The sequence below is a fragment of the Nyctereutes procyonoides genome, unplaced genomic scaffold (genome assembly GCF_905146905.1).
Source record: "Nyctereutes procyonoides isolate TBG_1078 unplaced genomic scaffold, NYPRO_anot_genome, whole genome shotgun sequence".
Taxonomy (NCBI): domain Eukaryota; kingdom Metazoa; phylum Chordata; class Mammalia; order Carnivora; family Canidae; genus Nyctereutes; species Nyctereutes procyonoides.
This window is the reverse complement of record NW_026575126.1, coordinates 51,867,200-51,883,832: the sequence shown is the minus strand read 5'-3', so window position 1 is coordinate 51,883,832 and position 16,633 is coordinate 51,867,200. Positions and strand designations below refer to the sequence as shown.

Sequence of the window (16,633 nt, the reverse complement as noted above, 5' to 3'; positions counted from 1 at the left end):
AATGTTATATCATCCTCACTTTCACTAAGAATTTAGGTTTAAGAAACTATAATTCACCATAATTTAAAATTATTGTAGTTTGTTAAAATAAATAAATAAATAAAATTATTGTAGTTTGTTAGAATAGTTTGAAAGCAACTAGCACCTCAATTATTTTATAGTGTATATTAAATATTTTATAGTCAATTGGAAAAAATATATAATCCAAGGGTGTAAAGCAGGAAGTGAAAGCCCCCTTCTCACAATCCCAACCTTCTAAAGTTACCAACATTAAATGCTTTGTTATATATCCTCCCAGGAATGCATCTTTGATTTTTTTCCCTTCTCATATATCCTACATTTGAAAAATTATTCCTATTAGATAGATCCCTTAAAGTAAGTAGGGCTGTTGTATCAGGGGATTTGTGTTATTTTTTAAATATCCAATAAAAATATTTTCATAGGACTTTTTCGTTAGTTTTAGAATCACAGCAAAATTGAGAGGAAGGTAGAGATGCCGGTACGCTCTTGGCCCCCACACATGCATGGCCACCCCCAATCTCCATATCCTCCACCAGAATGGCACATGTGGTAGAGGTGATGAGCCTACACGCACGCACTGGGTATTCACGTTAGGATCCGCGTCGCTGGATCTCCTCTCCATTACCCTGCATACCGCCCCAAACCATCTGCACCAATACGGATGCATACCAAGAATAAAGTGAAAATCAATGTTCTCTGTACGAATCCTAAAACTAGAGAAAACGACAAAATTTAAATCGGCTGTTAAGCCCCACCACGGACACTACTGACCATGTGGTGAATTTAATTTCATTCCGCAATTTCTACTTTTTAAAATTTCTGCTATTTTAAAGTCGATGTAGGATACATAGAGGAAACTCTCCTTCCATGTTAGTAATGCAAAAAAATACAGTGGCTGCGCCAATAAAGAATCCCTTCGTGATGATCCTTTTCCCCCAGAATTTACACCGGGGCAGGATCTTGGGAAGAGCAATGAAGCATCCTCATCTCCCTAGCAACCCAAGTCTCTTACACAAACGTCGGGGTCCTGAGTGATTGATGGTGATCGCATCCAATACCGTCTTCTCACTTGCCCTTTCCAACCAATCAAATGGAAGCAGCGGCCTAGGGGGCGTTCCCACCGGTGCAACGGGGGGCAGTGTCGCTCTGACGCCTGCTGTGCGTCATCAGTCTGCGCTCAACACACGTTTCGCCCGCTCCGCGCCGGGGAGCGGTTACCTTGTCGCAACAATGAGCTGCGCCGCGTGGGCGGCGGTCCGCTCCCTGTGGCGGCTGCGCGCGGGCACCCTGCGGCCTCTCACAGGTAAAAGAGGAGCGCGGACGCGGATGCGCGGGAAATCGGCGGGCGAGGGAATTCGTCGGTGTCCTAGGCCGAAGAGGTCACGGGGGCCTACGTTCGTCGACGTCATCCGGCTGCGACGGAGGCCTGAACCTGGGGGCGCTGATAGGCGGGGCGGGAGAGGCGTGGTGTTCCGCCGGGACGCTCGGGCGGCGCGTTGGGCGATGACGTCATTGTGCACCTGTGCCGGGCGGTCCCTGCGGTAGCGGTCGGCGTTCCGGGCCGAGGACAGGTGGCGACCTGGAAAGTGCAGAGTCCGCGTTGCGGTCGTGCGGCCGGCGGCGTGGGCTTGGTAGAAGCGTAGGTTCAAAGGTCGCACCCCTGACCTACCGGGTCGCCTTGTCTGCATTTTAACGAGACCCTCGAATGACTTGCATGCACTCTAAAGCTAGAGAAGCACCAGGGGGGTGGAGGAAGCTTAGAATTCGGATTAGGGAGATGGGTTAGGATCTCCGGTCCTTCTCCAACCTTTTTTTTTTTTTTTTTTTTTCCCATTAGAGCTGCCCCAGAAAATTGTTGTGAGGTCTTTTTCTCAAATTTAAATCATTTGTGTACCACCTAAAGGTTTTTTTAAAATATTTTACTTATTTATTTTTTTGTAAATTTATTTTTTATTGGTGTTCAATTTGCCAACATATAGAATAACACCCAGTGCTCATCCCATCAAGTGTCCCCCTCAGTGCCCGTCACCCAGTCACTCCCACCCCCCGAAGATTTTTTTTCTTTTTTTGCCTTTTAGCAATACCATTTGTACTTTTGATTACTAGATGTGCTTTTTCTACGACCGTGTTCCGTTTTCAAATTCAGTAATTTCATGGAAACGGAATCCTTATGGTAAAGACGGAAAACCAGTATTGCCTGCCCCTAACAGAGTAATCAAAAAAATAAATGCGCTGGAAACAAAAACAAAAAGCAAATTGTATCAGGTACTGTTGTCTACCAAGGCCTGAACCTTATGGGTTTAAAAAAAAAAAAGGGAGGGGTAGGAGATTGGCAAATATTAAGAAGGTATTTGTAAACTGAGACATTCTGTTTGATGAAATCAAAAAGATTGCAAAGGAATTTAGAAGAAAGTAACTCTTACTACATGGGTGTATTTAATGCATGTTCGTAAATCACTTAATATCTTCCGATATACCGCTCAAAATCTAGGTACCATCATTGTTAGGTGTTTCACCCTTTGGGAAGGCACTAACATGATATAATGCATTTGAGAGCTTTTAGCACTGAGCCTCAACTTTATTTTTACTCAATTTTAAGATGTATGACAATGCAGGCAAAACTCAGAGGATTGTTAAACGTGACTTTCAACGTTCTATTGTTGAGCCATTGAGCGTAACAGAATAAGAGTCCTTGTTTTTCATTTATAAAGTTACTTTGCTTCCTGTATCTCATTTTATCGTTATAATTCAGTAAGAAAGGTGTTACTATTGTATGTCTCCTTAGGAAGGAAATAACCTGATGATTATTGCCAATTTTATATATAAGAAATGGTGATTCTGATTTGTCCAAGGTTAGTGTTAAAGACAGAAAACATCTTTTCTTTTCTTTCTTTCCTTCCTACCCCTCTCTCCCTCTGTTCCTTCCCTTCTCCCTTCCTTTTAGGTAATCTCTACCCCCAACATAGGGTTTGAACCAACAACCCTGAGATCAAGAGTCACATGCTCTACCAACTGAACCAGCCAGGTGCACCAACCATCCCATAATTTTTAAAGATACCTTGTAGAGATTGTGAAAAGGTAGAAATGGCAAATATTTCAATACCCAGTCTTCCACACACCCCACAAAACATCATCTATTAGGTGCCTGAATCTGGGAAAGTGGTGCAGTGCTAGGGAACTGTTTAGTATGTTTTTTTTGAAGATTTTATTTATTTATGATAGACATAGAAAGAGAGAGAGGTAGAGACACAGGCAGAGGGAGAGGCAGGCTCCACGCCGGGAGCCCGAAGTGGGACTCGATCCCGGGACTCCAGGATCGCGCCCTGTGCCAAAGGCAGGCGCTAAACCACTGAGCCACCCAGGGATCCCCGTTTAGTATGTTTTTAACAGAAATATAGTGCTGCCCATCAGAAGTCAGCTGTGTGTTTGAACTCATTCTGTGTACTCAGTCCCTTGCTATTTCTCATTAAATGTGTTTTTGTTTTGTTTTGTTTTGTTTTTTAATGAGTATTGGCTTGTCTTAAAGTTCCTTCCCATTAATATGTTTTTAGATAGGCGTAACAAATGAAAGAAAAGGCGAACAAGATTATCTTGAGGAATAGGGCCAGCTTATCATTTTCAGTTTTAATTCCTAGCAGTCATGTTTCTGCAAGGAGGTCAAATTAATGGGAGCACCAGTTCTTGGACTTAGAGGCAACAACTTGGGACAGGCTACCTTGATTTCGTCAAATGTGTCAAATTGTTCTCCATATAAAACATGGGCATTAACCACAGTGACCTGCTGTCTGATGGCATAGATCTGAGTGGTGCATTATACCTAGCAGCATTTGGACTCCATCCAGTTGTTGATGTCTACTTCCCAGGTTCCATCCAGTTTCGTGAGTCTGATGTGCTCAGTGAGATGAAGCAGATTATATGGAAGAGTGGATCAAAGCTGGGTCACCATGCTTCAGACCCTCATGTCATACTCCTTTGTTTAGTGATGCATTTAAAACCCCACCTGGTCAAAAAGTTCAAATGAAGAATCACCCCAAATTTTATCTGGCCTACCCCATCACTTTTTGTCCAAAGTACTCAAGCCTTTTAATGAAAACCCTACAGATGTACTCAAAGTGAGGTTTTCTGCACATTTTCAGGGTGTTGATGTTAGCCTAAATGAAAAGAAGTATGTATTAACGATATGGTAGGCATACATAAGAGCCTTGGAACACATCTCAAGATGATACCAACACACATCACAGTTCACATTACAAACTAACTGGCCTCCCTGGGTCTCCACTTTCATAACTGCAAAATGAGCTGATAACACGTTATATACCTAAACTTGTAAAACTCTAGGGGAAAAAATTTGGGGGGTACCTTAATGTAAGGCTCAGAGAACACATTGAGGGTGTCACTACTAGGAGATTTCTTTTTAAAAGACTAAATTTAATCTGTCCTGAATAATTTACATTTCAAAGACAAGAATTTCATTGAACTGATAGTATACCATAACAAGATCAATCCTAAGCCCCAGAGCACATTTTCCAAATCCCATGCCCATGGGTGTTTTGAGAGGACTTAAATCTGTGGTTCTCAACCTTGACTGCAGAAAAGATTTGTCCAGAGCTTTTATAAAAATCCACCCTGAGATTAACTGGGGAGCAACATCCATGGTTTTGAAAGCTCCTCAGGAGGTTTTGTGCAGCCAGGGTCAGGAACAAAGTAGGCCGGGTGGGGAGGTGAATTGTTCATCTAGAGGCCACGTGCCTTGCCGCCACGTTAGCTGCCTGGTGAAAAGACAGGTTCAGTATTTCCAGATCTTTCTGTGATTAATGTGAAGCCAGAAATCCAGATCTTTAGGTAAAATCTATGCTTTAAGTGTTGGTAACTAATTCATTAAAAAAAAAAAAAGATAAGGATCCCTGGGTGGCGCAGCGGTTTAGCGCCTGCCTTTGGCCCAGGGCGCGATCCTGGAGACCCGGGATTGAATCCCACGTCGGGCTCCCGGTGCATGGAGCCTGCTTCTCCCTCTGCCTGTGTCTCTGCCTCTCTCTCTCTCTCTCTCTCTCTCTCTCTCTCTGTGTGTGTGTGTGTGTGTGTGACTATCATAAATAAATAAAAATTAAAAAAAAAAAAAGATGGGCGGGGGCGTGCCTGGCTAGCTCAGTCATTAGAGCATGGGACTCTTGATCTTACGGTTGCGAATTCAAGCCCCGCATTGGGCTTGGAGCCTACTTAAAAAAAAAAAAAAAAAAAAAAGCAAAAAAGCAAAAGAGCACTGCAGATTAAACAGAATACATTTATGAGCATACCCTACCCACGGGGAACTCATCTGTGACCTTTGTTCTAAGGCGCCTCTTTCTTCTGCCTATAAAAGGAAACATCTGTTTTACTCAGGAGTAATAAAGAATAAAAACATTTGTGTTGCAGCGTATGGAAGAAGAATTGGTGTCAGGTTTTACAGTTCAGGAATGACCTTAGACAATGTCAATCGGGCAGTTGTGGATCGAATAATCCGGGTGGATCATGCAGGTGAATATGGAGCAAACCGAATCTATGCAGGACAGATGGCTGTCCTGGGTCGGACAAGTGTCGGGCCAGTCATTCAGGTGGGTACTTCATTATCTCCACCCACCCACCCACTGGCCTAGTCTTACTGAACAGCAGGGGGGTCCAGAAGCCTTCAAACCATGAATCACATGAGGTCATACATTTGCAAGGGAGAGCAAAAATTGGACATTTTAGGGTGGGCAGTGGAGCCAGTGAAAAATATATTATTCTTTTTATGTGTATGGCACCTGGGTGGCTCAGATTGTGATCCCGGGATCCTGGGATCCAGTCCCACATCAGGCTCCCCATAGGGAGCCTGTGTCCCTCTGCCTATGTCTCTGCCTCTCTCTGTGTGTCTCTTGTGAATAAATGGATAAATAAAATATTTTTTAAAAAAGTATCCTTTTTATGTGTAAAGCACAGACATACAGTACACAAACATATATAGTACACCTGAAGTATTAAAATTACATCATGGAATGGGCAGTAAAAAAGGGTTGAGAATAATTACATTGGTGAAAGCACCAGTTGCTGAGAGGTGGTGATCCTGTCCCCAGTGGGGATATTTTATATATATATTTAAAGATTTTTAAAATTTATTTATTCATGAGAGACACAGGCAGAGGGAGAAGCAGGCTCCTTGCAGGGAGCCTGATACAGGACTTGATCCCGGGTCTCCAGGATCACACCCTGGGCTGAAGGCGGGCAATCCCCAATATTTTATATTTTATAATGAGAGGCAGAGAGAGGGGCCTGGGCTTTGTTGTCACAAAGACCCGGGTTCACGTTCCAGCTTTCTTCCACCTACCTGTGTGACCTTGAGGAGGTTCCATGACCTCTCTGGGTCTCCATTTCCGTATCTGTGAAATGAGCTGATAACACCTACCTCATTGGGTTTGGGTGAGGAATAAATGAGGTGGCAGGCATAGGGCAACTAACACCATGTCTGGCATGTAATAGCACGAGTCAAATTGCCTGCTCTGAGTTCTTGGGCAAGTTGCCTAACCTCTCTGTGCCTCACTTTATCTGTATAATGGGGATAATAATAATAGTTTGTGCAGTTTAAGTGAATTGCCTTCGTAAAGCTATTTGATAGTGAGTGCCTGGCACTTAAGAAGTGCTGTAATTTGGGGGATCACTGGGTGGCTCAGAGGTTTAACACCTGCCTTCAGCCCAGGGCATGATCCTGGAGTCCCGGGATCGAGTCCCATGTCGGGCTCCCTGCATGGAGCCTGCTTCTCCCTCTGCGTGTGTCTCTGCCTCTCTCTCTCTCATGAGTAAATAAATAAAATCTTAAAAAAAAAAGTTCCATACGTTAACTCTTTTATCATTCTCCCTTTTTCCTTTGTTTTTTTTAATAATAAATTTATTTTTTATTAGCGTTCAATTTACCAACATACAGAATAACACCCAGTGCTCATCCCGTCAAGTGCCCCTCTCAGTGCCCGTCACCCATTCACCCCCACCCCCCGCCCTCCTCCCCTTCCATCACCCCTAGTTTGTTTCCCAGAGTTAGGAGTCTTTATGTTCTGTCTCTCTTTCTGATATTTCCTACCCATTTCTTCTCCCTTCCCCTCTGTTCCCTTTCACTATTATCTATATTCCCCAAATGAATGAGAACATGCAATGTTTGTCCTTCTCCGATTGACTTACTTCACTCAGCATAATACCTTCCAGTTCCATCCACGTTGAAGCAAATGGTGGGTATTTGTCATTTCTAATGGCTGAGGAATATTCCATTGTATACATAAACCACATCTTCTTTATCCATTCATCTTTCGATGGGCACCGAGGCTCCTTCCACAGTTTGGCTATTGTGGACATTGCTGCTATAAACATCGGGGTGCAGGTGTCCTGGCGTTTCATTGCATCTGAATCTTTGGGGTAAATTCCCTTTTTCCTTTGATAAAAATGATACTTCTATTCTAGCAGTCTAGAGGGAAATGACACAATAGGTGATATGCTGCCCTTCTGATTTTGGAATGGGCTGAACACCTCATTTCTCATTAATTGTGGACTTTGTCCTTGAATAGGCTATGCGGGTCCAAGAACTGCTGGAGCCGTGGTTCATGGCCCACTTATCTGGAGTTGAGGGAACAGGCTCTTCTCTTGGTTTGTTGGCACCCTCTGTATCCACGATGCTTTTCAGTTGATGTTTTGCTTTTTTCCTCCAATAATTCAAGGAGAGAGGGGGAAATAGCAGTTCTCATTTTTCATTCCATTTCCACATTGCTTCCTTTTCCCGACTTAGGGCATGTAGCTTCTCCTTGGTATGTAGCCGGTGACCTCTATGTGATGCTTGCATGTCCTTATTGTTATGTTTCTTACAGAAAATGTGGGATCAAGAAAAGGACCACTTGAAAAAGTTCAACGAGTTGATGGTTGCATTCAGGGTGCGGCCGACGATTCTGATGCCCTTTTGGAACGTGGTAGGGTTTGCACTGGGTATGTGTCTGTCCAAAAGAGCTTACATGAGCTTAGGGATCTGGCAATGATTAAATCGTTAAAGTACCGATTTCATAATTCTTTATGTGTCCTCTTAACCGCCTTTTTATTTCCTTAACATTTTTAAAAGTCAAATGGACTTTTTGGGGGGACTTAAATTTACTTAATTATACTTACTTTACTTTTTTTTATTTTACTTAAATTTACTTAAATATTTATGTATTTGAATCAGTTTATAAATAGAAGGTGCGATAAAAGCAAATACAACAGAGAAGGAAAAAAAATAGAGCAATTCAGGTGTATCCAGGTGATGTTCTCTGACAAAGGTTCTAAGCTTGGGATCAGCTCACTCTTAAAAAGGGAGAAGACTGGGGATCCTTGGGTGGTTCAGTGGTTTTGGACGAGGGCGTGATCCTGGAGTCCCGGGATCAAGTTCCTCATCGGGCTCCCTGCTCTCTCTCTCTCTCATGAATAGATAAATAAAATCTAAAAAAAAAAAAAAAAGCGAGAAGACTAAATGTTAGAAAAGAATCAAAGACATACCCCAAATGAAGACTTTCTTCTTGCTATATTGAGAGGGTTCAGAAGAGCCTTGAAAAGAGAATAGCATTCTTACTATGTGATTCGGGATTTAACAGTGTGACCTAGTACCACCTAAAACCGGTTTTCACTGGGCAGGTTGCTCCTAAGCATAGATGGCAGTGTCTAGAGACATTTTTGGCTGTCACAATCAGGGCTGCTACTGGCATCCAGTGGGTAGAGGCCAGGGGTGCTGCTAATGTCCTCCAATGCCCAGGACAGCCCTAACAACAGGGAATTACCCAGCCCCAGAGCCCGGAGTACTGAGCTCGACGAACTCTGACCTGACATGATCTCTCCTCAGTCAGTGTGGTCTCAGTCCCATCCCTTTCTGCTCTGGATTTGACAATTCCAGGTGCAGGAACTGCCCTGCTTGGGAAAGAGGGAGCAATGGCCTGCACTGTGGCTGTGGAAGAGTCCATAGCACATCACTATAACAACCAGATCAGGACGCTGATGGAGAAGGATCCTGAAAAATACGAGGAGCTTCTTCAGGTATTTGAATATACTCTGGAAAGGGGCTGCCAAGGGAGAAAAGGGCAACTTGGTAAGGAGGAAAAAAAATAGAAAAGTAGGGAATGACAGGCCTTAGAAACCTAGGAGAGCACCTCATTCTAAAGGTAGGAAGCACAGAAAGCCAAAGCCGTGGGCCCTGGTCACATGCTCAGGGAGAGCTGGGACCAGAAGCTATGTCTCCGGAGCCCACATCTATATTCTCCACTTCTGGATCACTGAAAGATTCTGAACAAATGTGAGCACAAAACCCTCAATAAATAAATGAAATAATAGGTATCTTCAGATGATGTTCTATAGCAAATAAGGGAACTGTTTAATTTTTTTTTTAAGTCTAAATTAGGGATTGGTAAATCCTGGCCTGGGGCAGACCACCTATTTCTGTAAATTGTTTTATTGGAACATAGCCACACCTGCCCGTTTAGATGTTTGTGGCTGCTGTCCCTGGCAGAGTTAAGTAGGTGTCAAGGGGACCATACTGCCTGTGGAGCTTGAAGTGTTGATCTCCGGCCCTTCATAGCGAGAGGTTGCCTACCCCTGTCTTAGATGGTAGTATGAGGATTTAACCTCCAGGAGGAGATAGGACAGCAGGAGAGTTGGATCCTGACTTGCTTTGATTTCTTTGTATTTAACCAGGTGATAAGGAAATTTCGGGATGAAGAGCTAGAGCACCATGACATAGGCCTTGAACATGACGCACAACTGGTAGGAGACCTCCCTTTACTGTTTGCTTGTGGGACTCTGGGCACCTTATTTGGCAGATTAAGGGGTGAGAGGTTTTTGTGTCTTGAGAAGTAGATTTCATTGTAACCACCAAAGAAAGCAAACCAAAACAGTGCTTTGACAAAAAAGCAGGCCAATGCGTTGCTCCCAGCTGGGATCTTGTTTCTTGCTTCTTCCTTCATCATTTCCACTAGCAGCTTCCTTCCCCTTCCTGACCAGAAACCAAATGATTCAAATGCTCTGACAGTCATGAAACCACCCCAACCTGATGAATTAAAAGACATTGTTAGATCTTAAGTCTTATCCAGAGAGTTCCAGCCTTGCCATACCAGGCCATGTCTTCCTGCTACAAGTGAACATAGAACATGTTTCTTTTGTTTGCTTATTATCATTTTTAGGCTCCAGGATACACCATTTTGAAGAACCTTATCCAGGCCGGATGCAGCATGGCGATATATTTATCAGAAAGATTTTAAAGTATGTCCATTTTTCCCTGTCTACAAAAGATGACAGTGATTTAACAAGTGGCACTGGCAGAAAAGGAAATGTGCAATTATTGTTATATGAAACTTGTTAATAAACTGCAGGAGCTTTTTTTTTTCATTAATAAAACTCTCTAGTGTTTTTTTTTCCCCCCCTGTACTGCCTTCTCCTAGAAGGCTGACCGCTCACCGGGTTTGTTCCAGTTAAAACAAATGAAGCTCTTCCTTGTTTGTTCTATAGTCCATTATTTTGTAAAACATTAAGAATGAATCATTAAGAAAATAATGGGATTTTTTTTTTAGATTTATTTATTTATTTTGGAGGGGATGGGAATGCACGCGCATGAGTGCAGGAGAGAATCTCAAAGCAGACTCCCTGCTGAACACAGAGCGTGGCGAGGGGCTTGATATCACGACCCTAAGATCATAACCTGAGCCAAAAGCAAGAGTTGGATGCTCAACTGACTGAGCCACCCAGGTGTCCCAGAAATAAGAGAAATCTTTAAGAAAGAAAATTTGATTTCACTCCTAACCAAAGGTAACTTCAAACATGAGGGTGTTGAAGATCAACAAAGCAAGACTGTCAAATCCATTAGTTAAATAGAAGACTGCCATTATTTCCAGCGGCCTCCTTAGCTGCTCTTCCTCTCTTCTAGATTTCTCCTTATCAGAGGGTGCCAGGGTGTCTTGCATGGCGCAGTTTTGTCTGTCCTCTTTGTCTTGGTATCCCATCCTGCCTTGTGGCTCATTCCCTACCATTCCCTTTTCAGCCCAGCTTTCTCATTTCCAAATATCCAACTGTCTACCCAGCTCTTCCACTTGGAAGTCAGAGAGACCCTCAAGCTCCATGTGCCCCATCTGAACTCCTCCCCCACCTCCATCCTGATGCCCCAGCGGCGTTCCTTATCACAGTTAATAGCAGCTCCATCCTTCTGGTCCTCAGGCTAAAATCTCTAGACTCACCTTTGACACCTACCTAATCTCTAGACTCACCTACCTACCTCTAGACTCACACCTCCATCCAGTCTGCCCGGACATCCTACAGGCTCTGCCAAAGCCTTTTCACTGCCTCACGAGCTGCCACCTTCATCTTACCTGGATTATTTTAGAAGCCTCCTTACTATTCTTCCTGCCTTACCCTGTCCTCCCACAATCCATTCTCCACCCACAGTCATAGTGATCCTTTGAACTGTATGCCAGGCCATGTTCCTGCTCAGCTCGGAAACCCCTAATGGCTTTTCCCAGTTCCCTCAGCATCAGAGTCAAAGTCCCTAAAATGGTTTCTAAGAACCTGCGTGATTTGGCCCTCTGACCCCTTCCCCTTTTCCTCAATGTGCTCCAGCCATGCTGGCCTCCTTGCCATTTCTCAAAACACCAAGCAAGCTCCTGTCTCAAGGCATTTGCAATGGCTGTTCCCTCTGCCTGCAGATAGCCACATGGATAAATCCCTCACCAACTCTCAAACTTTTGTCTCATGTCACCTCTTAAAGGAGGCCTACCCTGACCACCTCTTTCAAAATTGCAAACCCTATCCCACTGCATGCTTCATCCCACTTGTTCAACTCTTCCATTTTTTTTTTCTCACCATAATGCTCATCAACTTCTGGCATATTATATACTGTACTTACTTGGTTTTTGTTTGTTTCTCCCTGCAAGACTGTAAGCTGTATAGGTCAGGAATCATTTTAATCACTGGCACATAAAGAGTCATCAGTGGGATTGGATGAAGAAATAGCTCTCCCTTGTTAGAAGTCATTTTCACATAACTAGTAATTCAAGACTACTCCATGGGCTTCTCCACAAAATTCAGTAGAGATTTATTTATTGAAAAGATGCTACCAAGTCAGGCTGGGCCCCTGGGTTCTAGATCTATAGAGTATGGTTTGCTATAAAACTCAAAATGTAAAAAAAAAAAAAAAAAAAAAAAAAACAAAAAAAACTCAAAATGTTCCAGCCAAGAAGAAAACACACACACACACACACACACACACACACAAAAAAAAAAAAAAAAAAAGCAAAACATGCTACCAAGAAACCAAAGAAAGGCCATTCTCTGTGCTTCTTGCTGATTTAAAAAGAAAGCAACAAAAACCAGGCTGGGTAACCACATGCAAAAGAATGAGTTTGGACCCTTATTTCATAGCTTATACAAAAATTAACTCAAACGGATTAAAAGTACAAATGGTAATGCTAAAACTCTAAAACTCTTAGAAGACATAAGGGTAAGTCTGTGTGACCTTGGATTAGACCAGTTTCCTAGATTTGACACCAAACGTACAAGTAACAAAAGAAAAAAGCTTAGATAGATAGGACTTAATCAGAATAGGAACTTTTGTGCTCTTCAAGAAGGTGAAACATAGCCCACAGAATGGGAGAGAATGTTTGCAAATCATAGATCTGATAAGGGATTTGTACTTAGAGTATATAAAGAACTCTTACAACTCAACATAAGACAACTAGCCCCATTAAAAATAGTCAAAGATGTGAAAAAAAGATGTACACATGGCCAATAAGCATTTGAAAAGATGCCCCAAATCATTAGTCCTTAGGGAAAACCACAGTGAGCTAACAACCCACAATTACTACTCAAAACGTAGAAAATGACCTATTGGCAAGGGTATAGAGGAACTGGATCCTCATACACTGCTAGTGCCAATGTAAAAATGGTGCAGCCCCTTTGGGAAAAAAAAAGTGTAACAGTTCCTCAGTCAATTAAATACAGTTACCATATGATACAGTAACTCTAGGTATAAATCCTGAAGAAATGAATACCTGAGTTCAAACAAATACATATACATGAATGCTCACAGCAATGTTATTCCTAATAGCCGAAAGGTGGAAACAATCAAAATGTCTATCACCTGATTTGTAGATAAGCAAAATGTAGCATATCTATACCTTGGAATAGTATTTGGTTGTAAAAAAGGAATGAAGTATACAAAAAAAAAGGAATGAAGTACTACTGAACGTGCTATAATATTGATAAACCTTAAAAACATGATATTCAGGCACAAAGTTGCAGAATGCAAAAATGAAAATGCTGGAGAAAGATGGTGATGCTTACCCAACGATGTGAATGTATTTAGGCCACTGACCTCTACACATAAAAATGGTCACATGATAAATGTTATGTATAGTTTACTACAATTAAAAAGAAAAGCTAATGGGGATCCCTGGGTGGCGCAGCGGTTTAGCGCCTGCCTTTGGCCCAGGGCGCGATCCTGGAGACCCGGGATCGAATCCCACGTCAGGCTCTCGGTACATGGAGCCTGCTTCTCCCTCTGCCTATGTCTCTGCCTCTCTCTCTCTCTCTCTCTCACTGTGTGCCTATCATAAATAAATTAAATTAAAAAAAAAAAAGAAAAGCTAAGTGAAGGAAGCCAGACAAAAGGCCACATGTTGTATGATTCCATGTATATGAAACATCCAGGAAAGGCAAATCCATAGAGATAGACTAGTGGGTGCCTAGGTTGTAAGGAATGGGGGGCAATGGGGAGTAGCTGCTAATAGATAGTTTCTAGAATTTGGGGTGATGAATGTTCTAGAATTAGCTGGTGGTGATGGTTACAGAACCTTGTGACAATAGTGAAAAAAAAATAAAACCATTGAATCAAACACTTGAAAATGGCGAATTTTATGGTATGTGAAGCAATGCAATAAAAAATACAGGATTTATAGTTTTTTGCTGTAAATGAGAGCAAATTTCAATCCCCTCTATTGAGTGGGGAAATGATTTCTTTTAACATGCCACCCTTCAAGTCAGCAAAGCATGCAGAAGCCTTGATCTTCTGAGATGCTGATGCTGCATCTTGGCCTCCCATGTCAAAGCTAATTTTTAAGTATTGCAGTCAGGAATCTTAGTCATATAAAGATATTTTGTACAATACTTATTAAAAGCCCAGATTTGTTGCTGTTTGTTTAGCACCCCCTTCAGAATTGATGGCTGATGTTTTGTGCTTCTGAGAGCTTCCAGAACAAGACCAGAGAGATCTTCCAAATCCCCCTGTGGTTGTTTTTAATTCTATTACAGCTTGTCCTCGAGTATTAACAAGGTAATCTTGTCTTTCCCTTACTTTACTGCTCTGACCTTTCAGGGAAAATGTGATTTTAAAATTGGACACCATCCAAAGATGATGCCAGGAGGACAAAGGATGTTATTCTGGCAAGCAGCATAGTTCCAAAGAGACAACCTGAGATATGATTCCCTTGCTACTCAAAGTGTGGTCCATAGACCAACAGCAGTGGTATCTCCCGGCAGCATGTTAGAAATGCAGAATTTGGAGCTCCTCCCCAGACCTTCTGAATCAGAATCTGCATTTCAACAAGATGTGGTGGTTTTAGACTATGTCCACAAATTCCTGGATACTCTTCTGTTCAGTGGAGCCTAATGGCCCTTGCCTCGAGTGTAGGCTGTGCTTAGTGACTTGTTTCTCACAAATGGTGGAAACGATGGAGTGTGACTGCCAAGGCTGCCTGGTCATAAAAGAGGTTGCAGCTTTTACCTTTCTCTCCAAGATCACTCAGTCTAGGAAAAGCCAGCTGCCATGTGGTGAGAACACTCAAGCAGTTAATCTGTGGAGAGGGTCACAGGGCCAAGAGCTGAGGCTGCCTGCCAGTAGCAATGATGTGCACCATCGTGGAAGTGAATCTTTCAGCCCCAGTCCTGCCTTCAGATGATGTAGTCCCAGGCGACATCCTGCCTGCAACCTCATGAGACACCCAGAGCCAGGATCACCCAGCTGTCCACTCCTAGGTTCCTGACTCTCAGCAACTACTTTCGATGATAAATGTTTGCTGTTTTCAGCTGCTGAGTTTTGGGGTGATTTGTTATGTGGCAATAATTAACCAATACCCAACACCTCCAGGTGATTTGGAAGCACATTAGTGCAAGAAGCTGAACTGGACCATGAACTTTTGGACGGCAGAGACCGTCTTGGTCATTTCCATACCTTCAGAGCTTAGCACAGTGTCTGACACTCCGTAAATTTTTGTTGGAACAAAATACAAAGTTAAATTGCCCTGTTTTTAAGAAGTGAAAACTTTTTTTTTGGTAAAAAAATAATGCACATTCCCATGGCGAACTAGTGCTAAAGCATATTTAGAGTGACAAGTAGATCTCTGTAGACTGCTGTTGCTTATCAGGAAACTGTGACCAGCAGCTGCCTTACTTTGTGATCAGCTATTAGCAATCTGTCACATAAGACAGTACAGGGATTTCTTTCTTTTCCCCCCTTCACTTCCCAAAGAAATAGTTGCCCCGAGATGAAACACTATAAAAATGACATATAGGTTAAAAAAAAAAAAAAAAAAGCACAGGGGCTCCTGGGTGGCTCTCAGTCAGTTAAGCATCTGCCTTTGGGCTTGGGTCAGGATCCCAGGATCCTGGGATCGAGCCCCACATCGGGCTCCCTGCTCACTGTCAAGTCTGCTTCTCCCTCTCCCTTTGTGGTCTCCCACTCTCTCAAATAAATAAAATCTCCAAAAGAAAAGAAAGCGAAACCCAAAAACCAAAACACAAGGCACTGCTTCCAAACGTATCCCTAAAAGTAACCACTGTTAATAATTCATTTTGTACCTCTCCAGACACTCGAATCTTTTATCCATACATGGACACTTTTGGGTTCGGATCGCTCCTCACTTGGAATAATACTGTGCATCTTTGATCTGCAATCTGTGTTTTTCTTTGGTGCCTTATTGGCCATCGTTCCAGGACAACATGGGTAGATGCACGGCGTGTCCCTGGTTGGCGGCAACACTCTTCCATTTCACAGCTGACCCACCGCCACCACCTGGACGCTGCCTGGCTCCCACCCAGCAGTACTGCTCTGCCTCACCCACTCCATTCCCCCACCACTCCCCACCCCTGGGGGCACCAGCTCCCCTCGCCCCCTTCAGGGAGGAAGGAGGTAGAAACCGAGTCTGCAGGAACCAGATGCCCTTGAACTTTACCACCAGGCCACTTGGCCTCTGATGTCCTCTCTTCCTTTATCAGTGGACAATTCGGTCATTAGTAACACAAAATTTGGGGACATCTAATGCTTCCAGGGACCACATTTGAATACAGATTCTGGAATTTCAGGAGAGACCTCTCGGCCTTCTCCTTCTTACCCCTTTCGGAGGGGTTCAATACTCTTTCGAGAACATGATATAAACTGGATCCTCACTCCAGGGCCGCCTTAAAAAGGAGGCCTCCTTCTTGATCTGATGATCTGAGCAGAAGAAAACATGACCTTTCCCCACCGAGGGAACAAAAGAAACCTTTCCTCAAAACTGGTCTTTTCTGGCTCTTGCCAGAGCACAAAAAGGCCTTTCCGACCGAACACGTTTGCAAAGGTTGA

The 16,633-nt window shown here is 43.1% G+C and overlaps 1 protein-coding gene across 4 annotated transcripts; it reads left to right on the top strand.

Moving 5' to 3' along the window:
• The first annotated feature begins 1,191 nt into the window (after positions 1–1,191).
• COQ7 (coenzyme Q7, hydroxylase) lies at positions 1,192–10,414 on the top strand. 4 transcript variants are annotated; one of them, XM_055339246.1, is made up of 6 exons: positions 1,192–1,324; positions 5,434–5,612; positions 7,884–7,998; positions 8,933–9,072; positions 9,727–9,795; positions 10,212–10,414. In XM_055339246.1, the coding sequence occupies exons 1-6, from the start codon at positions 1,252–1,254 to the stop codon at positions 10,287–10,289; spliced, it is 654 nt and encodes a 217-aa protein (XP_055195221.1). In that variant the 5' UTR covers positions 1,192–1,251; the 3' UTR covers positions 10,290–10,414. The 4 variants fall into 4 exon arrangements, with proteins under 4 accessions (XP_055195221.1, XP_055195224.1, XP_055195223.1 ...); XM_055339248.1 differs by lacking the exon at positions 1,192–1,324 and adding an exon at positions 1,522–1,660; XM_055339247.1 differs by lacking the exon at positions 1,192–1,324 and adding an exon at positions 2,618–2,873.
• Positions 10,415–16,633: the final 6,219 nt, after the last annotated feature.

Excerpts from the sequence above, each read along its gene's own strand:
- COQ7 (XM_055339246.1), top strand. The coding sequence starts at position 1,252 with ATGAGCTGCGCCGCGTGGGCGGCGGTCCGCTCCCTGTGGCGGCTGCGC. Across the intron at positions 5,613-7,883 it reads GTGTCGGGCCAGTCATTCAG|AAAATGTGGGATCAAGAAAA; the intron begins GTGGGTACTTCA and ends TGTTTCTTACAG. Across the intron at positions 7,999-8,932 it reads CGTGGTAGGGTTTGCACTGG|GTGCAGGAACTGCCCTGCTT; the intron begins GTATGTGTCTGT and ends TGACAATTCCAG.